Source organism: Nyctibius grandis, chromosome 2 (assembly GCF_013368605.1).
Source record: "Nyctibius grandis isolate bNycGra1 chromosome 2, bNycGra1.pri, whole genome shotgun sequence".
NCBI lineage: Eukaryota > Metazoa > Chordata > Aves > Nyctibiiformes > Nyctibiidae > Nyctibius > Nyctibius grandis.
This window is the reverse complement of record NC_090659.1, coordinates 28,003,069-28,026,536: the sequence shown is the minus strand read 5'-3', so window position 1 is coordinate 28,026,536 and position 23,468 is coordinate 28,003,069. Positions and strand designations below refer to the sequence as shown.

General features: G+C 47.8%; 1 protein-coding gene across 6 annotated transcripts in view; it reads right to left on the bottom strand.

The window, feature by feature from the left end:
- Positions 1-6,531: 6,531 nt before the first annotated feature.
- The window catches only part of BCOR (BCL6 corepressor), a 58,246-nt gene continuing 41,309 nt past the window's right edge, over positions 6,532-23,468 (bottom strand). For all 6 annotated transcript variants that reach the window (XM_068425067.1, XM_068425066.1, XM_068425070.1 and 3 more), the window contains 6 exons: positions 23,121-23,390; positions 17,346-17,512; positions 10,065-10,210; positions 8,815-8,892; positions 8,455-8,605; positions 6,532-7,589 (listed from right to left, as the gene is read on the bottom strand). In XM_068425067.1, coding sequence (XP_068281168.1) covers positions 7,295-7,589; positions 8,455-8,605; positions 8,815-8,892; positions 10,065-10,210; positions 17,346-17,512; positions 23,121-23,390 — 1,107 coding nt within the window. In that variant the 3' untranslated portion in view covers positions 6,532-7,294. The remainder of the gene's footprint in view (positions 7,590-8,454; positions 8,606-8,814; positions 8,893-10,064; positions 10,211-17,345; positions 17,513-23,120; positions 23,391-23,468) is intronic.

The following is a 23,468-nucleotide window of genomic DNA, read 5'->3' as shown; positions in this document are numbered from 1 at the left end:
AGGTGCTCGCAGCAACCAGTGGGTAGCGCAAGTAGGGTCCCTGGGCTGGGGAAGCCAAGTCGGCCAGGGCAGCTGGGCAGCTACAAAGCCACCCTCATGACATGGAGCTAAGGGGCAAAAGGATGAACTCCTCACTCTGCATCTGCTCCCATCCCGTGCATTTCCTCTGCATGGAAACCCAGAGCAGAGCCCAGCTTAACTCTGACCGTGGGTTGGCCCGATCCAGAAAGGGGATTTTTTGTGTAGACTGATGTATCACAAAGATACTCAAAACTTATATTCACCCTAAGATGTCACAGAGCGAGGAGATAAGACATCCAGCTTCAAACTATTTGTTTCACTTCCCTCGGTGCTTTATGCCACCAGTTTCAGCATCTCAGCAAGGGAGCCCAAGCCTGGTCAGACACCACACGCCCATTAGATTCCTGTGGTGGTAGAGGAACTTCTCCTAAACAAGCACCCACAGACCACTGACCTAACACGTGGCAGTCGCAGCCCAAGTCTCCCCGCTCCCTGCGCTGGGCTCTGTGATTAACAGCAGCAGTTTGAGAGCAGCCAGGCCCGGCTGTTAGAGAAGAGTCCCTTCGGCACATGTTGGCTCCAGCACTAAATTTGCATACTGTATTTGCCAAGGGTTATTAGTGTTGATCAGCTGTTAAATAATCTGCCCTTTTCATTTCAGGAGGCCTGTCAGGACTTGCCTTCGCATAGGCTTTACTTAAACAGGAGTTTTATGGCATATTGGAAAAGGGTTTTCATTAGGGAGCCTTTTCCTTGAAATTTTGACAGCTACAAATACTAAACACTGTCCCTGACATCACAAGCATCTGCCACATGTGTTGCCTAACCCTCTACATCGTCCACGTGTGGAAATGGCTGCAGCCACAGAGCAGTAGAAATCAGGCTACGGCCCCACTGGCACCCGTCCTTGTGCCAGAGAAGGACCTGAGAGAGGAGATGAAGATAAGGACAGAGCCCACATCAGAAAATGAAATTATTCCCTGTTGCAGAAGGTCACTGGGACGCTGCTGGTTTAAAAACAGCCTCATCCTGCTCTGTATCTGCAGGGATATGGTCTTCGGGGTGACTTACGGCTGCGTTTCACCATCCTCAGTTTTATCTGTGTCTTTTCAGGGCCATGCGCCCTTTGCAATTAGCCAGCAACAGGAGCTCCTGAGCCTGGGGAGGCTGGGAGCAAGGGCCAGCAACTCATAAGGGGTGCTGGCAACTCATAAGGAAACAGCAGGATGGGGTAAGAACCGCATTTGGCCTGATGGTTAGGCAACGCCGTCAAGGACATCTGGAAAGGCAAGCCAGGAAAAAAAATAACTTGAGGACTGAGGGGAAATTTGCAATAACCAGCTTGTTCCCACACTTGTAATTATGCCCTGTACCCTACAAATTGTTAAAAGAGTCAGAAAGGAATGAAAAATATGGATGTAGAAGGGAGCTGAAAGGGGTTTTGATATGCATACCAACTGGTCTTGAATAGCCTGATAGAAAAAAATAATGCTATTTTGTGGTGAAAGGACCTTCAACATTACCAGCAAGCAAACCAAAACACCCGCCTGTGGGACGGCCCCGTGCCCTGCACCTCCTGTTGCTTCCGCCTGAAGATTTTGAGCAGCTGTTGAACTCCAGGGGCTTTTCCCCCCCATTTTCTTCAGCACAGGGATGCACCTTCCCCACTGCGCTGGGGGGAGCATGCTGCCCACCCCTCCACCAGCCCCAGTATCCCCGCCGCAGGGCTGGGGTGACATGGCTGGGGGCTGGAGCCCTGCCCTCCTCCTCCTTCCCGGGGCTGAGCCATCACTGGTGTCAAGGCGGTACCCGCAGGAAGTGCCTGCCGGTGGGGATAAGGGCGAGCAGGGGTCCGTGGCCAAGCCGCAGGGGTCCCCGCTGAGCCACAATGGCCACGTTTCCCCAGCCATGCCAGAGAGGTGCACATAGGACGAGAGGGCAGCAGCAGGTACCATGCCAGGCACAGCCTTGACTTTCTCTCCCACCATTGCTCTGGGGGGAAAGAAACACAAGCAACTATGAAAACCAAACAATTTGGCTGTAATGAACCATAAATCACGGGATCAGCCGTCTGCCCCTCGCTCACCTCGCCGGTACAGTGACTCGGTTGTGCCTTGCTGGTACTGCCTGTGTCACAGTCATCAGGCGACAAAGCCAGCAGTTAGAATTGATTAGTTGACTGGTACATTACACAGGTATTCCTGCTCGATTATTGACAGGTTTGTTAATGGATTACTATTTAAACGAATTCTCATATTTTAAATTACATGTTATTTAATAGATGTACATTTACTGAAAAAAAGAGCACCCCTTGCATCTATTAACATATTAAAGAGAAAATAAAACACCCAGGCTGATATAATGCACAATGTGGCATTACTCTGGGTGCTTCCTAAGCTAGGGAAATCTTATTTGTTTAATAATAAGTTGGTCATGAATATGCAAATCTGCATCAGTGCAGTACCTCACTGTTGTCACTATTAATGAGTTGCAAATTAATGTGACAACAGAAGGAAAATCTATTTAGTGGCAGAATTGTGCCTCATACCTGGCTCAAGAGAGCAGCCATCTACAGTCACGTCGGTCTGCTGGAGCAAAATATGCACGTGGCGCGGACAAGGTTTGCTTTGGGTCTGGCAAACCAGAAATAAGCCATGTGCTGCCTTCACCCCCAAGGGGAGAAAGCAGCGTTGCTGATGATGATCCATCACACTTAACCTGCAGGAAAATACAATCTCTTCACTCTGCAATGGAGGTGAACCCATGCAAAGCACACTAACGGGTGAAATGCAGAACTAGCAAGACTGATGTAGGAGGGAAAAGCGTGTGGGTATCTAGACATGATACTTGAAGAGAACTTCATCTTCTTGAGATCTGTTTGGGGATTTTTTTCCCCCTGACAATACTACAAGCTCACAAAGTGGAACTTTTTGGATTCCAGTCACTTTCTTCTCCTGCCCCTCCTCCTAGCAGAAAGGCAATGGTGAATACGCACATTGAGAAAAGACCTAATATACATCTTCATGACTGTGGCATTCAACTCTTCTGTCTTGTGTAGTGGCACCAAGCCCTCTCATACCAACACTGGATCCATACTGAAATGAAAACATGATGTTCTGGAAACAATTTTAAACAGATAATGATAGTATTTTTCCAGTTAGCTTGCATCTGTACAAGTTTAAAGTAGCAATGTGTGCCTTTTTCCTGTACGAACTGAAGAAACGATGCTGAATGTTTACCAGCAGGCCCACGGAGCCTGGGAATGGCAGCTGCCTGCATTTACCACTCCCTGACACCTTGTTCATATTAATGCACATGCGATGGGTCTCATCTATAGTTTCATTATTTAGCACAGAAATGAAGGGAGGAGTCAGCTTCGAACTCTTTGATTCATGGAGTGAGCTTGGCACCTGGTAGCAGTTTTTCAGACAATTTCCATTCTGCTCCTGTGATCCTGCAAACTAGAAGCTGGGTCGGGCTTCCAGCGGGCATCTGGGCTCTCCCTTTAGCAGATTGCTCCCCAAAGACCACCAACACCAAGCACCAACAAGGACTGAACGCCTCTGGTCCTTGCTTGCCACTCACCACATCAGTGTCTGTGGCACAAGTCTCCAGCTAGGCCACCAGAGCAAAAGGGGGAGGCAACAGCAAAGCAGAAGAGTGTCCGAAGGGAGAAATAACCCAAATGGGAAACTCCCATGGCTGACCCCACTATGCAGAGCCCAGTCCTCTTGGGTAAGGCAAGAAGGCAAAGGAGGAATATCAATATTTTGCGGTCCTCAGCAGCATTGCTTATCTCGGGGGAAACCTCCCAGCACTGCCGGTGCTGTGGCTTCCCCCCTCAGCCAGGCAGCCAGCCTGGAGCCAGGTATTTCCTGGGATTTCCCAGCCAGCACCAAGTAAAACTTTGACAAAGGAAACTCCCTTCAGTGAGGCTCACCTGCCTGCTCTAGCTGGAGATAGGTGGTTTTACCTTATTGCACCAGTGGTTCTCCAACACCTCCGTGGTGCAGCACAATCCCCCAGCCAGGAAAATCCAAGTGATAAGCAGGGGAAACTCAAGGAAACATCTTGACTTGGGCCCCAACAGCATCAACACTGCACTTTCACCTTGCAGAAGGCAGGACACAGGATCGGCAGAGTTTTACCATCCCCAAAGGCTGAGTTTCTGTTTCCTTAGTTTTTATGAACCTGGAGCAATGCCAGCGGTGTGAAGCGAGTCTCTTTGGCCCACAGAGGCTGCACGAGAGAGTGCTTTAAAAGAGAGCAGCCTAAGTCCAGAAGCTGAAATGCTGGACATCACCCCCCCTCCCAGCCCTGCCTTGCCGTGCTGGTTGGAGCTAGCTCGGTTCCTGGCTCTGTGCCGTGCAGGATTCAGCCAGTCCTGGTGCTGGCAAGGCAGCCAGCGTTTCCACTCCCCTGCCTACGCTCGCGGTCACAGAGTTCACTCCCTGCTGGCATACTGCCATCTCTCCTCTCCCCAAGGTAACTATCCCCCGGGCTTGCCTGCTGCAAAACTACGCATGCAGGCAGCCTCTCACATGACAGTCTCTCCCAAACCACCCAGAATAGGGTCAGCCAAGCCAGTCTTGTACGCCCAGCAGCACAGGACGCTGCCCTGCTTCTTTGCTGAACCCTCCATGTTCTCTCAAGCACCCTCACACGGCAAAGTCTCTTTAAAAAAAGTACATCCTAGAAGATAAAATGGTTGTGTTATGTCAAGGGACAGCACTGCGATCAGGTGTTCCCCGCCATGGCCCTATTTTTATAGCGCAGGCGGGCCCCGGGGCAGGCACACGCTTGCATTACAACAGCATGAGGCTGTTACTGTATTTGAGCATGGATGCAAGCGCCAGCATGGAGAAGGCCCAACTGTACTCAGTGGAGATACTGGAAAGCTGACTAAGCGGAGACGTTTGGGAAGCACGTGCTCGAGATCATTTGAGGAGGAGCTGGCCAAAAGAGGAAGCTGCGTCAATCTTCTGGTTGCCTGTGGGGCACGGCAAGAAGTGAGGTGTCTGCCACGTACCCCTGGAAGTGGTACAAAGCTGATTTATGCTTAGCTCAAACCATCCAAGCATTATGCAGCTGATCAGATAAAGGTGTCTCTAACGATTACTTTTCACATTGTCCCTTGCCTTAGTTCTTCTGGCCCACCTCTGCTTTCTGGGAAAATCAGGGGGTAAAAGCAGCCGGCACTGGAGAGTAGGGATGTCTGTGTTTCAGTTCCTTGCAAAGCTGGAGGCTGGCTTAAAAGGAAATCCAGAGTGTGCATGTCAGTCATACAGGAGAGAGCACCATCATCCTTATCCGAGGTCTGGAGACAGATGTTGGTGGCTGTGTTAGGACTAAAAATTCCCTGCCCTGGGGAGACGGAACTTCAGCTGCCAGCAGCAGACAGCTGTCAGACCCCTCTTGCCTCTTGGCTCAGCTACAAAACCACCTTGCCCCCAAAAGCAGTCCCACTGTAAGCCACAAACGTTCAGCAAAAGACTTGATGGCGACACACCACGAGAGGCATCAGCTCTGCATCCTTCCTCTGGGGCACCTTCTGGAATGAGGTGTCATTCTCCCTTACCTTCAGGACGAGGGTAATTCACACTGTTTCTTAAGCTCCCCCAAGAGCAAAGATTTAAACTGCAATACACTATACATTAATCGAAACCTCTCAGCTTCACTGCTCCAGATGGAGAAATTTTCCCCTAGATGTTTTTCTCAGATGGACAAAGTGCTCTGCCTGAGACCCTTTTGGTGGGTGTCCTGGCCCTCATCAGAAGAGCAGTGTGATTTACATGTCTCAGCTGAAGCGTTTGGCCATCACAGGACATAATACTATGAAAAACAGCCCCAAAGCAAAACTCAGACTTTGGGTTTATAGCGGGAACTTCTTTCCACAGGGGAAGGCAGACCCAGACCCTTCAGAGAGGGCCTGCCCAAGCCCTGGGAGCCCAGCCTCTTAAGATGTAAGTTCCCAAGCTGTGTAAAAGTGGCATTCAGTTCACTGTCCCTTCAGATCCCCTCAAAGGGTGCTCATAGCCTTAATGCCCCACATTAAAACTAAAGCATTTACCCTGGTACTATTTTCCTCCCCTCTGCAGACACCACTGAAAAGATAATTCAGTCGATTCAACCTAAAACGTTGACAAAGGAGGAAAAATAATTGAACCTATTCACAATTCTCTAACTAAAAGGCAATGCAGAAAGTATTGTGAATACCGCTTTTAAACCTCTGTCCCACAAAAGGCGCCTGCCTGATGTTTTCTTGTAACCTTGAATTTAGAAAGCCGATGCAGATTCTACCTCAGATTTCATCAGCTGCTCGCCAGCACCTGTGCCAGCTCTGCTCCGCTTCATGAACCGCACGCAGAGCCTCCTTTCATAAACATTAATGAGTCGGAGCTCATTTTGCAACCAGGCATGGAATTAATGGGAGTCACTTTAGCCTCTTCATTTCTCAACAGTTTTATTGCCTTTAAGAAAATTTTTGTAAAATATAAATACAAAGGCAGGAGATTTACTTACAAAGTTAAAACACAGATCTCAAACATAAACACACAATTCAGAAAATTTAGTTTATGTACAGTTTCAAGCAACTTCAACATATGTTAGTTTTTCAATATTTTACAAGGTACAGAAAAAATAGTTCAAAGTCTTCTTTAAATAAAGAGCATAAAATGTTTAAACATATATAAACAATCCGGTTTGATGTGTGAAAACTAAATTTCACAGCTTTTAAATTAGGATATAAAAGTTCTTACAATTAGTTGATGCGTATGGATATGGTTTAATTTATATTACAAACTACTGAATTATATTCAATAGTGCTTACCTGGCCAAAGCAGGTAATTCTGTAAACAAAAAAACAAAAATAATATCACCAAGTGCCTTACCGAATTCTATCTCCCAAACAAGCCACACGACTTTGATCTCATCACCTAGAAAAAGTATGTTCTGTGTAATCAGTGCTTTGTATGAAACAAAGTCAATGTGTGGGTGTGTTCTTTAAAAAAAAAAACGTGTTCCGAGTAATAACAAACTTATCCCAAAGCCTGTGTGCATTTAAAGAAACATTATATAACAATTTTGTAAAAACTGATTGAAGTTAAAAAAAAATTCTTCCAAAATCCATCCAACTGGAATTCAGATCTCTTATATAAAGGAAAGATATTTTCATATTTAATAGTGTCCTTTCTTTACAGAAACAATTGCATTTGAACACATATACATAAAGAAGTAACTGTATAGAGCACTGTACATTAAATGGCCTGATGGTTCACCAGAGGATGTCGAAGGGAGGGTCCTCGTGCGGATGCAACCAGTGAAGCGAGGAGCCGAGCAAAGTCTTGAGTTCACTTGTAAACTCTACCAAGTCCAACAGCTCTTTGCTCTCCGGGTTAAAAGCTTCAAGGTCCGTAGCACAAGCGAACAACTGGCTGAGGGAAGTCTGTTTGTAAAACTCTGCCTCCGTGATGGTGACAACTTCCAGATTGGGGAAGTTGCAGCGGAAGATGCGAGATGACATTTTTAGCCTCTTCACCACGTCCGAGAGCAAAAGCCAGTTTCGTGGTCTGTGGAAGCGAAGGAGAAACAGGCTCCAATAACTGACATTAAGTCACGGGCTTCTCGACTCTTCACCATATCTCTGTGTGACAAACCCTCCCACACAAACAACCCCCCTGAAATCAAGGCCATTGCCAAGGGGTCAAATACAACAGATGTGCAGGCACATACGTATTTACTCATAGTACCGCAGCTCTGGGTATGGAGGGGGACCAGGCACACAGGGGCATGGGAGCCTATAAACCCAGGGCTCATGAGCGCACACGTGGGTCAGCAGCCACCCCAACGGCTGCTTGCACGGTTAAAGGTTCGCCTGGCTGAGCCTGACTCCCATTTAGTAAGTTAGGAGATGGCCTGGAGCTATAAACAGAAATTTCAGCACCTCTGACTTGCCCATATTAAATACAAGTCAACAGAGGGGTTTTTCTCAGATTAAGAATACAATTTTTTAACTTTACCCAGTTTTGCTGCTCATTTCATCATCCACAAAAGCATGTCCACTCAGCAAAACAGAAAAGCCCATTAAATAAAATGAAGAACACCTTACAAACATGATATCCAAATTTAAGTGCTAGAAGCACTTGTATTTTGGGATGTTCTATCAAGGTGCCTGCCTGGAATGAGGGAAGGCATTTGTGTTCAAACATCATTCATTCAGCTTGAGAGTATGGCACTCAAAACACAGCCTCAACACATCAGCCTTTCCCCCTCTCGCCTCCTATTAGCTTATTTCTAAAAAGCCCAGCAGTTACGGTATTGTGCTCTCATTTATGTTAGAGAAATGCTAACACATTTCCCCACAGACACGAACTGCTGCCATTCCAAGCAGATCGTCTCAGCTATTTTTACCCCAAACCCTGTACTTGTTCTTACCCCTGAGAGAGACACACTTGAATGTTGTAACACGGCAAGGGAGGTTCATCCGAAAATTCAAATTCAAACACATCGCTAAAGCCATCTTCATCTTCATCACCTGGGCCAGGAGGATTTGCCAAGACGTCAAATCCAGATTCATCTTTTGGATCTAAATAAAATTGAATAAAGGTGCCAAGTCAGCATTGAAGAGACTGTTGCAGGTCTTGCTTTTTCTTCCAATAACGTGATCTGTAAATAAAATCAGTTTGCTTCCTTCCTACCTTCCTCTACCATAAAAACAAAACAGCCCCCACCCCCACGTGCCGCATGTTCTGAAAGTCTCCGCATACAAAGAAATAAAGGGTAACATTTGCTCACCGCACACAGAGCTGCCATAGAAATCCCAGTACAAACCAGGGTCATCAACACTCCGACCTTGCAGGTCAGTTAAATACTCTGGAGAGGAAAAAACGACAACAAAAACATACTGATGAGAACAAAAAGCTGGCAAGTTTAGCAGACCGTGTGTCATACAGAGTCTTCACTATGCACACTCCATACCTTCCATCAAATAAAACCCACACCATATTCCTGATGCATGTGCTACAAAGAACAGCATATACACGCACCATTCTTGCCAATATTCCTGGAATTTGCTTTTCTCCTGCATCCCTTCTCCCATCACATCAAATAATGACCCACCACATCAAATAATCACCCATGGTCTAACAGAAACAGACCCAATCTTAAGGTTCAGTAACTGAGAGCAGCATTTTATTTTTGTGAAAGACAGGATGTACCACCCTTTTTAGCCTGCACAGTTATTCTGGACACCAGCTTGGGGGTGAAAATGATGGAAAAGGTTTTTCCACACAGATATGTTCAGAAGACGCAATTCTTTTCTACAAACATAATTTGGGAGATTTGCTCACTGAGTTGATGAAAAGATACTGGGATTCAAGACACTAAGAGGTCCAAGATACTGGACTTCAGAGTCCTGATACACCTATGCACTTTCTACACTGCACCATTTAAACAGGTAAGTGGATGAGTACTTAAACTTACTATGAACATTGCAAACACTTTCAGAGGTAAGTTAATAGGGAATGCAAGCGTCTTTAACCAAAAGTAACAGGAAAAAAAAAATAAAACCATGTTAGAACATGGACATGTTTAAAGACAAGAGCCTTTAATATAGTTTTACAGCATTTCAGACATAAAATGAGCCAGAACTTGCAAAAAGACAAGTACTAGAAGGATAAAAAGCAAGACCACAGGAAAACATTATTATGTTTAACAAACAGCTATTTGATTCGGCAAGTTTCTTATTTTCATTTCAAGCAGAAAACTGAAGGCACTGAAAGAGCCTGCTGACCTCCCACCTATCAAATACGATAGTGGCCTAATCCTTCTGACTTTATTAAGAGTTTCAATTAGAAGGAGCTGCCATGCATGGCTACGCTTCCCATCTGCAGCCACTGTTTTTCTGCAGAGAGAGAGGGAGCTACTGCAGCCTATTGCTCCTCAGCGTGGAGCCATCCCCACTGGGCAGCAGGGACTTTGGGGGCTCAGGAAATGTCCCCCTGTTCACCCCAGAGAGCAGAGCCCCGAGCAACGCAGCCGCACACCTGTGAGGAAGGTCTCCATGAGCTCACTGTGGGTCATTTTCACGATGGTCCTCCCAGAGTAGGTTGCAAGCGTTGGATCAGCACCGTAAGACAGTAACAGGCGGACAGTTTCCAAGTGATCGTTTTCGACCGCGTCATGGATTGGTCTAGGGAAATAAAAAAGTTCACGGCGTTACATTTTGACTCAATACTATTATGCAAATGTGCTTGACAAGTAACTTCTGACTTCAGATCAAAGTTATTTATAGAAAATAACACTATTCACACAGCTGCCAATCATCTCATTGTCGGTTTTACTTGCACATCATCCCCTCCTCTTGTCTTTTCACAGTCAGACTGCTCAGGGCAGATATTTCTGTTATGACTATTCATTGCTGTACATATTTTGAGGGCCAGTAAAATAATTACACCACTGTAACAGAAAGCAGGAGTTTGCGTGAAGCCTCACAAACATCATTTTGCTGCAAGTCACTCTACCGTTCCAAATCTCTGCCAATTTAACAGCATGCTGTGGAGTAAGGGCTCATTCAGCCTGCCTCTGGGCAAGCACGGAAATCAGTTACCCAAAGCTCCTAAATTATGCACACAGAAATAAGTTATGAAAATTTGGTAGGAATTAAACTTCCACGCTATATCCTCTTTAAATAGTACTTGCAAATATATTTGCAGCACAATTCAAGCCTTCTACTCAGAGAATATAAAAACATGTTACTTTAAGTTTAGTCCACCCAGAAGTTAACACATTTTACGCAGCACGAGCAATCTATACAAGCTCGGACGTAGATTTTGTGAGCCTACAGAAGGATTATTCATTAATACACATGCCTGTAATTCCAGGTTTAGAATTCCTTATCACCAATTATAAATCGCATTAACTTTTGCCTTTAAAATTGATTATACGTAACAGGGAGCTGTCTGGAAGTAGAACGTATTACCCTTCAGACTAATGAAGATGTGTTAAAATCCCATCTTTTCCTTAGAGGGCGATGAGCAGGAAACCGAAAGGAGCGTCAAATGCAATGGCCAGTGATCACGGCAGTTCAACTCAAGTCTACACTCCTCCTCCTTTAGGCTGTCAACACCACTGCCCCCCAACAAGACTTGCAAGCTCTCAAACCGGTGTATTAAAAGGCAAGAGAAGTAAGACAGGACTTTAACTAGGATCACGTACTGCCTTCCTGGAAAGCTTTCAGAATGACATTACAAAGAGGAGTCATCTGGAAGCACAGACGAGCAAACCCCTCAGCTCCGTCTACCAATCTGCCAAGCAACACTCGGCTAACAACCAGGGCTGAAACTCCCTCCTGCAAAGAGGCCATGTCCCACCACTCCTTCTGCCACATGCAGCAACGTCCCCTCTATGTCACCGCCACTTTGGGACAGGCTGGCATCCACATGAGCTTGGGACAGAGCAGAGGCACATCAGAACAGTCAGAAGAGGAAGGCACACCACTGTTTTCCCACCTATTACATAGCGCTGCTGGTGGGATGGGAACTCTGATCCATCTCAAAAAGAAGCATGTTCCAGGTGTGTTTACTCCAAGTACTTTCCAGTAGGCTGTGACTTAGAGTGACTAACATCTGTCACACGTGAAGCACTCTCGCTTGCCCCCGTCTTGATGGAAAGCTGTAGGCAGTTGTGGTTTTGGCATACGCACGCTATATTGACACGAGGAGCTGCCCTTGGGAGAGTTTGTGGCTCATTCCCTATGGAGAGAGGGCTTATCCCGCCCTGTCTGCCTCCCAGGCCACCAACACAGCAAAAAAGCAAGTGATCCTCAAGCTCCTGAGCACAGTCCTCAATCCAGCTCATGCCACCCCTCAGACCCCCGGCATCAGAGACCACAACATGTGCACGCCTTCAAAGCCCGACATGCCGCTCTTTGCAAAGCCACTTTCAAATTTAGAGGTCCGTGAGGATCACTTGCAAAGGGCCAGAATATCCCTTTCTCAATTTCTCAGGGAAGTCTCTAACATAATACTGAAACTATCTTGATGCCCTTGAGACAGACAGCGCTGGAGAAGCCAGCTTCCCCGGGGTCCCCCACAAGCCTCCCCCTCCCTCCTCCACCTACGGACTCAGTGCTTCCACACAGGGACTGCCGCAGCACCGCGTGCCTGCACAGCACCCAGCACATCCAGGACCTGGCTGGAGCTAAACACCCCAGGCGATACAATGCAAGAGGCAACAAATAACAGGGGTGCTGACACGGAGGCTGAAGAAGTATTGGGTGTTTCTGGCTGTCAGCAAACATCTGAGGCCTGAGCTGTCGGGTCACGACACTCCGAGCATCTATAGCGGGAAAGGTCAGCCTTGCTGCAAGCCCTCCTGTCACCCACTGGGCGTGAAGCATCCCTGGCTGAAAGTCTGGCAACAGGCACCAGGAACAGATGAGAGTTACGGCTGCTGCCAAATGCCGGGGACACTTTTTCTCCCCCACTCCCTCAGTGTAACTGGAGTCTCTAATTTTGAACTATTTTCCATTTTATTTTAGAATTAGGACTTTCTAGTTTTGGGGAAGGGGTGGAGAGTGTTGTGGGTTGATTGGTTTGTGGGTTTTCTTGTTTGTTTTTTTTTTTTAAACTGACTTACCTAAGTGGCTTTTGAAGCAGTAATGAATTCAAGATGATCCCTTAACTTATTAAAAACAGCATCTAAATCACCGCACGGTGTTTCGATCGATTTAACGACACCCGGACGAGCTTATTAAAGGGCGCCTGGGCATTCCCCAGGAAGGAAAAATAGCAGCGCATGGGCTGTAACCACAGGATGGGACCCCCCTCTCCATTTCTACAGGTCACCCAGCCCAGCACAGCAGTGCAGACAGGGGCAGAGGCAGTGGGGCAGACAGCAGGGCAGGCAGCGGGGCTGACAGCGGGGCAGACAGCGGGGCAGGCAGCGGGGCTGACAGTGGAGCAGGCAGCGGAGCAGGCAGGGGGGCAGGCAGTGGGGTCAGCAGACCCGTCTTTTGTCACCTGCTGGAGCACAGGGAGGCCACCCCAGGCACAAGAGGGGACTTTGTAGAGGCAAGGGGAAGGAAAGGCACAACAAAGCCACACGGAAGGAGGAAGAACAATAAATAGAAGGAAGTGAAGGGAGGAAAGAACACTGGCGGGGGGGTGGGGGGGGGGGGGGGGCGGGACGGAAGGAGATTCCCCATAGATAAGGCAGGGGGAAAAAAGCAATAACAGAGCACTGACAGACTCTTTTACTGGCTAGCACAGCTTCCTGGCAAGCTCACGAGCGGGACCATGCAAAGGCACAGCTACTCATGTTTGCTTCTCCCACCAGGACTGGCAGAGGAGGGCGTATTTTTCAGTCTTGGCAGAGTTTAACCATCCTCTTTGTAGGATGTCGAAGTGACTACTGGAGTTGGCAACTTTTTCAGATGTGAAAAAAAGATCCCTGGGAGTCCTCTCCTGGGCTGCTTTGCCCATATAATCTTTTCCGCCCTGAGAATCATGAAAATAAACACTCCCTATCCCTAATGGTACAGTTAACAGCTTGTTTCTAAAACAAACCCTTCAAAAGGCCCCAGAAGGATCTGGGGACATTCGAGAGCCGCAATATCGTACAGGAGACGCACATCTCAACCCTCTCTTGTGTACTGTCGAATTCTTCCTACTATTTTTACCACTACCAGAGTTAGGAAAACATTTCACTGTGGGTTTATCATTCCGCCACCAAAATTATAAACTATTTAGACCAGTCAGGGTTTGCTCTCAGCCTTTCAGGCACCATCAGAATTTTCCTTGCTGCGATAAGAGGTCTCATAACTCGCTGAGCAATACCATATCTTGGCGTTTTATTTTTATTTCCATCTACTCTATTCTGCAACGCTGCCCCACGGAAGAGGCAAGGCACAAGTTGCAGGAGGGCAGCTACGCCGGCTGCCTCTTCTTTAATGCAATTAGCTGCTGGAGGGTATGGCTCTGCCAGGACCAGCTGAAAGGACGCAGGAGAGCCATCTTGGCATGGTTCTCCCAGGGAAAAAATAAAAAAAAAGGCTGAGCTCATCAGCCGCCAGCGAGAAGGATAAAGCAAAACTGGCTGCGTAGAGTGAATCTAGCGAGTGGACCCTGAAGCAACGGAGAGGCCTCGCTAGCAGGCAGGAGATGCCTGTATTTTTGGCATGTGGCTTTGTTTGTAAAGCGGCGCCGGTTCAGCTAGGGCATGCTGTGGAGGTAAGAGGAGAAGACCAAAGAGATAAGGCCAAATACACCGGCAACCATCCTTGCTAATGTCAGGCACTGGGCGTTGTATGCCCCTTGCTGAGCTACTGCACTTACTGGGGCCCTGTCAGGAAGGAAAGCGCTCACCTCTTAAGCACGGTCTATTATTATTTACAGGTAAGACGATTAAGAGCCCTTAGTGACTGTGGCACCTCTGGGGCAGGTCTTCAAGATCTCGGCCCCTTCTACAATAACCTTTGATTAGCTACTAATTCAGCAGCAGAGTACTTGTGTATTCAGCATCTGCAGGCGCTGCATTTGCAGAGCCACCATCAGCATAAGAGTTTAAGGGAAAAAAAAACAGGACGGTTGTATTCAGCCTGGCCAGATGCGATGTGAATAGGGCAAACAAAGGGACATGGTGGGCTGCAGGCAGCAGTAGGTGTGCAGGCAGAGCTGAGGGTGAAGGGAAGGACTGCACCATACCAACACCCCCCAAACCCCACCGCCTCCTTGCCCTGCCACTACAGTCTGGCACTTCGTTTGGTTTTGGCTTCACCAAGATTTCTGATAGTATCAGAAACCAGAAGCTGAAAACCGACCTTATCTACTGAACTCAGGACAGACTGGCTGGGTAGGTACGTAAAAGGCAACAGCAAAGCACGAGGCTCAGGGCTTTGCTTCACTTGCAAAACTTGAGCACACGCATGCCAAACCACCACATAGATCGAAGCACCTGCAGCGCTTCAGACGGGACTGGAAGGAGACACGCACAGACCTCGCAGAACTTTCCTACATCCTTCACGTTCGTATGGATGGTCTGTTCAGAGTGAAGCCATCCTCTCGCTTGTCACAACTTTTCAGAGAGCATCCTCCAAAAGCTGACCACAGAGGCAGCAGGCACCAAGTAACGCAGACCAAAGCTTCAGGCAGCTGGGATCCAAGCGACACCCCAGGCTGCCACGCTGACAAACACAGCGTATGCACTTCCATCACAGCTCACGCACTTCCATCACAGCTCAGGCAGTTGCATCACGGCTCTTTGCGCATTTACATTAACTGGCTGAACATAACTATATACATCCGCTGTTACTGTCTAGAGACTTGAGAGCTTCCAGTGTGACCAAAAATATCTTTGGCTAGTGGGCTTGTGAGGTGGCGGAGGGGGCAATAAGGCATATTCGGTGTAGTGATAAAAGCAGGGGAGGGGGATAAGTCTTTGATGGTGGGTTTTTTGATTTTTTTTTTTTTGTTTTTAAGATTTGAATTTCTTTCCAAGGGGTGAACATATTCAGAATTTGAATTTAAAAGGCAACACAGTTGAGGAAGACTGACACTTTCCTCTTAAAAGTTAAAGGAGAAAAACTGAGGCTTCAAGGGAGAAATGGGACTTATCTTATGAATGTCATGATTTACTCTACAGAGAAATCTGCCCCTATGAAAAGGCAGGGGACAACGCTGATGAGAAGTTCCTTACAGAAGGTTCTGCTCTCTGTCCTGCTCAATTCAGGGCAGCTAGACCATCTTTCATCTGTATATTAGGTACGTTTCGGATTCACGCTGTCTGTTGGGCAGCTTTTAAAAAAAAAAAAAGTCTGCCATCAGAAAACAAAGGGAACCACAAGCTGAGTTCTGACATTACCATCTATGATCAGATCATTATGATGTTCATTCCTAAAATGCATTTTCCCCAAAACAACTTGTCAGAGTACACAAGCCAAGTTTCTTTCTTGAAAATCACCTCCATCTGTGAATCGAAATCACAGGTGGACTCTGACCTGGCAGGTAATTAAGAATGGCCAGAAACTTCCTAGGGTTAATTTTCTATATAGGTTATTCCAGTAAGTGAGACAAAAATAATTTAGGATTCTTTTTATGGCAACTCGCCTCTGTTGCACGGGTCACATATTAAAGCTGGAGACAGAAGAAAATGCGGGGCTGTTTGTCAGCCTAGGGAGCTAAGACTTCTTACAAAGAAGTGGAAGATGGAGAAGGAATCTGACAATCCAGCCAGAGTTTCAATGTCTCTCCACAAACGTTTCCTTTTGGCCGTGATGGGCCGGTAACGACTGACCATCATGAACTTCTAATGGACCATCCTAACCAGCCCTCTTGGGACTTTTGTTTTCCTGACTCCTCCATTCCCAAGCTAACAAATAAAGAGCTTAAAAACAAAAGAGGCAGACTCTTAGTTATGCTAATTTTACCTCCCTGGCTATTTGGATGGTGATAGTGAATTCGATAAACCATTTAAGATAACACGCTGCAGCAGCTTCACAGAATACAAAGTGAGCCATCCCCAAAATACATAGACTGGATAATGTTCTGCATATGGTGAGAAAAAGTTAACCCAAGGTCAGCCCCGCAGAGGTGGTCAAAGAGGTACTTTAGGAGATGCACAAGAAGCTTAAAAAAGATGCCGAGCACCATTTCTATCTCAAAAAAAAAAAAATCACTATCTATTCTGCGAGCACAGGAACTAAGGACCCCTACTGTTCTGTGAAGGAAAGAAAAAAAGTCTAATTCAGCATTAAAAAAAAACAAAACCAAAATACCAAATGAGCAGATACAGTTTAACAGTTCAGCAAAACATCATTTTTATATGGCATACATAGGACTCGCACACCCAATTGCCGCAAAAGCCTGAAGTGCTCTTAAAAGTAACCCTGCTAACAAGGCAGAGCCCATTCTTCTGGCACAAGCCAAAGGACCTGGAGCGTGTACGAGCAGGGCTGCAGCTCAAGTATCACTCCTTCCTGCCCTGCAGCTGGCAATTTCACAAACTCTTTAAAAAAACAAAACAAACGTATTAAAATTCCCAGAGAAAAAAAAATTACGCTGAACTCGAGTCACAGCAACAGTGTGCCCCCACCGCTGTATTAACCAGAAAGCAGAGGTCACCGAGACCTCCACGCTCCTGCCCAAGGACCAGCAGTAAGGAGGCCACCACGCGTCACCTGCTTTGGGGGTTTCATGCAGGATGGGAAGGAGGACAAGGGGAGGATAAAGTAGAGAGGGAAGGGTTGCTTTCTCCCACCATCGTGACCAAAGAAACTATACTGCTTGGTGGTGGTGACCACCCAATGCTGGGCTGGGGGTGCTGCTAACCTGGTTCCATCCTGAGCGCTGCAGTTGACGTCAGCCCCGTACTCAAGGAGATGCCGCACGATGCTCAGCCAGCCTCTGGCACAGGCCTCGTGCAGGGCACAGTAACCCGCGTTGTCACGATGATTCACATCACACACCTTGTTTTCCAAACAGTACAGAACCACTTCCTGGAAAACGGGAGGAAAAACAGATACATCGAGTTACTTCTTGCTGCAGAGATGCACAGATTTCTCTTCTTGAAGGAAAAGTGGGGGGAAAGGGCAAAACACAAAACCTTTACAATACGCTTGTTACCCTCTTTGAGACAGGTCAGTCAAAATGAAAAGGGGAAGCCACTGAAAGTCCTGCTTCTTCAGGAGACACAGCAGAGACCACAACTTCCCATGAGCAGACTGGCTTGTGCAAAGCAGCACCGAGAGCCCCATGTCCCACAGGGACCTTCCCACAGCCCCCAACGTCAGGAATCGTCGCAGAGGGGGAAAGTGTAAATTTCACAGACAAAACTCGTAGCTTTCTGCTTCTCAAAACTTCCATGCATAAAGCCAGCAGGAAGGTTTTTACTCTTACATCTGCATTTTTTAGCAGAAAATTCTGCAAGCACAACAGCAGCGCAGCCCACGTCAGTTTGATTTTAAAAAGAAAAAGCGCATGACCCGAAACAAAACACATTTAAGACACACAAAGGACAGTTTGCTATCAGGGAAACAAACAAAAAAAAAAGCTTGGCTCTATCAAGATTAGGGAAATCCCATTTTCACCAGCCGCCCTGGTTTTCTGCATGCAGAACTAAAGCTAGGCGCCAGGTTCCAATAACGAGCCCGGCGCTGTGGGAAGCCATGTGAATTTAACACAATTCATCTTGCAGTCAAATATACCACGGCTGAGAGCCTAGGCCAGACTCAGCTCTACGCTGTTGTGCAGCCTTGAAACAATGACTGCTCCATCACTTAACCAAAAATTTAGGATGGTGCGAGTCTTCCTCAATTTGTCTCAGTTGCAAAAGAAATAAAAAAACCCCACATTTCTAAGTGATACTGCATGTATAAAATATATCCCGCATTTCCAGATTAGTGGCAAAGCCATTAATTCTGCATTTGCTCCTCTCAAAGGCTGAGCGACATCCTCGCAAAGCGGGATACAGCACGGAGGGGGCGAGTGTTTGCTTTTCCAAAGCTAGAGACTAAAACAACCGCCGGGTGCGATGCATTTATTCTTCCCATTTCAAAATCTACCGGAAAGCCCACAATAATCTGTGCTCTGGGTATACCTGACCCTCGATGAGCTGGTATCCAGGATACAGCATGAAGCTGCTCTTTTAGCAAGCCCTCACTAACCAGGCTAAAGCGAGGAGCTAATGAGCTGCCCGTCCCAGGCACCAGAGCATCCCCCTCACCTGCCACATCCACCCCCCACACCTGATGCACCCACCGGTTCAACCTGGGATCCCCACAGTCCCGCCTCTCACTGAACACAGGCTCTTAATGTTCCTACTCACCAGCCCAAAGGCCGAAAATCAGCCCAGAAAGGATGCTCTTTACCCTGCACTTGCTCAAGACCGTTAGAAAGGGCTGTGTGAAATTATACCCCGGAGGTACGAATTTTCCTTCAAAAAACCAGACCACCCCGCCAGGCAAATTAGCAGATGGCTATAGGCAGCAGAAGTGGCTGCTGTATTCAGCTCCGCTTTTAGCATGCAGTTACCATTTAAAATAGATTCTGCAACTCAAAATAAAGGAACACCTTTCATCTATTTTTGTAAAAAGGAAAGGCTCGTCCTAGGGCAGGATACCTACTACTGGACGACTACTGGACGAAAAGGCTAATTTTGTTGGGCAATTCTGTGTTAAGAGGCTATAAGAAGAATGTCATTAACCACAAAATGTAACCATAAAGACCATAAAACTCTACATTGTTAATTAATTAAATGCCTCGTTAACTTTTTTTAACATGATTTATTCAATTTATAAAAAAAATTAGGCATCGCTGCCGAATACAGGAACATGTGGTGCCACAAACACACTTTTGGTTTCATAGGCATCTCTCAGTAATGTTAGAGAAAGGCTGCGGAAGTGCCACGGGGCAATTTAATGTCTGTTCAGGTGCTCTATTTAAACCAGCGATCTAAAAATCACTCGCAGTTAATCCAAAGAGTCAAGCTAGCACGTCACCAGCCAAGATACGTGCCGCTGCCGCTTCTGCTGCCTGCAGTTTGTTAGCCAATTGCAAACAGTGACGTTAGAAGGTGCATGCAAATGTGCATGGCTCCATCCTCATCTACAAAGAGGTGCCCTTTGCTTCAGTCTCTCCCACCTGTGCTCTGCAGCATCTCCTGCCCCTTTCCAAGGCAAAGGGTCAGCATCACCCTGCGAATCCCCCATGCCCTGTGCATCCCCCATGCCCTGGGCAAGCATGCTGCCACCAAGAAGCACTATTCCATTTCACCCAACCTCAACACATGGCCCTTGGGCGAGGCATTATAACCTGAGCCGTAACACTTCTCCGCAGCACCATGCCAAAGCCCAGAAGTGATGCTCATCCCCTGACAAGGTGCAGGAGCCCCAAGGGAGCTGTGCAAAGGCAGGACGACGCTCAGGAGCTCCTGCTGTGGTGCCACCCAGGGCCGGACTCTCGTGTGAAGCACCCCCAGGGCAAACCCTCTCCCCCTGCCTGGATAAGCCCTGTCCCCCTGAGTGTTTAAATCCCCTGGAAAAAAACACCATCTTTCCCCCAGCCCTATCACACACCACACTTTTCTCTAATTTCACTGCCTTCCCAGGCAGGATTTAATCCCAAATTCACCAGAGAACTTTCCAAGTCCAGACACACACACACAAAAAAGCAACAAGCGGCACAAAGCCAGTGTTTCCTCTCCCACCAAATTCATTACACAAGCTTTTTGTAATTTTTTTCCCAAAAAGACTTTACGTTCCCTATAATTCCCCCTTCACAAAAAGTAAATTACAGTTTTAAGACTACTATTATCTCAAGTCATTTGTTTCAAATGGGGAAAACAGAATGGATTCAAGAGCACCCATACCCTGGGATGGGTTGCGAACATCCTGATGAAGCAAGGCCTGGTGCAGAAGCCTAGCGAAGAAAAGGCAAAGCTTCGCGCCAGCTTCGGCAGGGTTTTGCTCAGACCGTATGGAGAGTCAAAGTCCATTTGCTGCACTGTCTTTAAGTAGCCTTGTTGGCTGTGGCCCTGCAATTTATCTGACCAGACAAAAGCCGCATTTGTCCTTCAACATTTCACTCTCACATCAGTTTTTACACGCACAAACATAACCGCTTGTGTCCTCCTTCCCACAACTATCTACAGCATATCCATACTGTGCAATTGAGAGTGGTGCAGAGGCACCGGAGCTAGCAGTATTTGGGCTCCCCATGGGTCCAGGAGAGATGTATACAGCTTGCCAGCATCTTTGCATGCCAAGGGTGCCAGCGCTGCCTCTGGGTTTGGGGTAGGATATCTGCATGGCCGCCAGGCATCCCTGCTGCACAGACAGGCAGGCTGCCAAGGGCAGGCACGAGCTCACCCGGGCTCAGGGCAGAGCTGTCGGTGCTGCTCTGCCCCACGCAACATCCCTGCTGCCGTCAGAGCTCAGGGGTGCCCTGTGGTGCCAGCCACTTCCAGCTCCGAGTCCTGCATCAGCACCCGGCGTCCCTTTGCAAGCCATGGCCCCAGTGGCACAGACTCATTCGACCCCTCTGCCATCGGGCTGGGGAGGGGCCACGGGGCTGCCTGCTGCCACTGCAGCAGCCATTAGAAGCCCCCATGCACCCGTGAGCTTCCAGCGCTTCCACTTCAGCATCAGCCCCCCACCATCGCGCTACAGCCACCAAAGGTGGCTGCCCCGTTAACAGGGACAGCAGAAAACAGATGTCTGCAGCTGCCACAGGTCACAGACTAGCAAATTACCTTAAACGATCGAGATTTTTTTTTTAAATAGAGGAATTTGTAACTTCTTGACCATTCTAATTTTTCTGAAGACAGAGAAAATTCAGCTTTCTACTAACTGCAGCAGTCTCGTCACTAGCAAGAAAAACACCACAGCTACAGAGCTTCCATGGCTCACCAAACTACCACAGCTCACCACAGGTCAAACGAAGCCCCGACAGGGTGGCGCAGCCACCCACCACTCCCATCCTTGAAATACGCAGACAATGACGGATCCTGGCAGCAGCTCGGGCGCACAGACTGGGCTCTGTCCCCTGCCCCGCTCGGCTCTCCTGCCCCGTGCTTTGCAGACAACAGGACCCACTGCTGCGCTGTCAACGCAATCGAGTTGAATGATCGGAATATTTAAGCCTATTAAAAACGTGGTGTTTGCTTGAACTTTTGGGTGAATTGAGGTCAAAAATCAAAACCCCCAATCAGCTGATGATGGCAAGGCACGGTGAGCCCACAAGGTTACCCTAGGGCCTCAGGACCCCCACCTTGGCAAGCCCGGGCATCCCTGGCTTTCTGCAACCAGCCAGCTAACAGCCAATGCTGCACAGACTTCCCGCTATCAGCAAAGCAAAGAGAGCCCTTGGCCCCTGCTTAAGCAAGACCTCAGCCCGTTGCTAAGTTTCAGAGTTGCTCCCATTGAGCCGTGCTCAGTGTAGCGCACCGGGAGCCAAAAGCAAAGTGCACAAGCATCCCACGGCAACCTGCGACGTGCAAGTGGTGCCCGCCCCGACAGACACTGTGCAGGAAGAAAATACACTCAGATAGCTTGGAGCACATGCTACAACACATTTTGATTCTGCATCCATAGGAAATTTTAGGTCCGTAGGAAATTAAATAATTTAAATTATGGAGATTACCATAGCAACGTTGTAACAACCACTTCTCCTCCTCCTAGCTAAAGCTGAAGTGCCCTGGGTTAGAAGAAGCCTTTGTCTAGGGTAAACAAAACCTTTCCAACAAACCCTGCCTTCCAGAGCTGGAGAAGGCCTCTCTCTCCACAAGAAGCTCTCCAGCTGTACAAAGGGCATTTTGAGGTTTCAACAAACTCCCGAGGCTGGGCAGGCCCCGTCTGGGCCCGGGCTGATGCCACCTTCCAGCATGGGGCTCAAGCCCAGCTCCGAGGTCCAAGCAGTGCTCTCACTCCCAAAGCGAACCCTGCAGCCGCGCTGAGGGCAGCAATCGCTCTCTACAATGAAACACCTCTCTGCAAGATTCGAAGTTGAGCAACAATGACACTCATACCTATATGCCTGTATTTCCCCAATAAAAGCATGCTTCAAAACAGCGGAGCTAGGGGATTCATCAGTTTCTGATTTTTGTAACAACAGGGGGGCCATTTCATTAGACAACATTGTTCCAGCTAAGCCAAGCAGCTCCAGACGCCGAGCATAAAGCATGCAGAGCGCTCCTACGATGCATGTGATCATGCAAGAGAACACTCCACGCACTACATCCTGTGTCACATACCAGATACTCCTTGGAGAAAAGAACAAAAAAATAAAACCCTTCTCCTAAACTACACGCTCCTCACAAATAACAAAAGCAAAAACATTCATTCTGTGTGCAGATGGCTTATATTTAAACGGAAGCGAGGGTTACCAATAAAACTTTACCCTTTGCTCGTTCACACAGGATGCTGCGTACCCTGCATCCCGCAGCGACCGGCCCCCAGACCCAGCGCGCCAGGGAAGGCAGTGCAGCAGAGGAGGGCAGACCCACAAATTTCAACGACCAAACTCTCAAAGCCGTCGCTTCACAAAACTTCCACGTATAAAACTGGAAAGAGGGTTTTAACCTCACACAGAGCGGCAAGAGACCCTTACCTCGTACCCCAGGCGTGCTGCCCGCTGCAGCAGAGTTTCCCCTGCGTTCTTATTGACAATAAGCCTCCGCGCTTCAGGCGGCATGGGCCGGCTCGGGGTGGTCTCCTGAGGGGGGCTTGCGATCGGCAGCTGCGAGGGCTGAGAGACGGGTAGCAATGAGGGCGTCTGCTGCACGCGATCGTACAGCTTCTGCTCGTATGACTTGACTGGTGAGGAGTCACAGTCCGAAGTAGGCTCTGGTCGCTTCCTGACTTTCCTCGTTACCGTGATCTGTCAAAACCATTATTATGGGGTTTTTTTAATCCTCATTTTTATAATACAGCGATGGGATTATATTTTGCCAGCAAA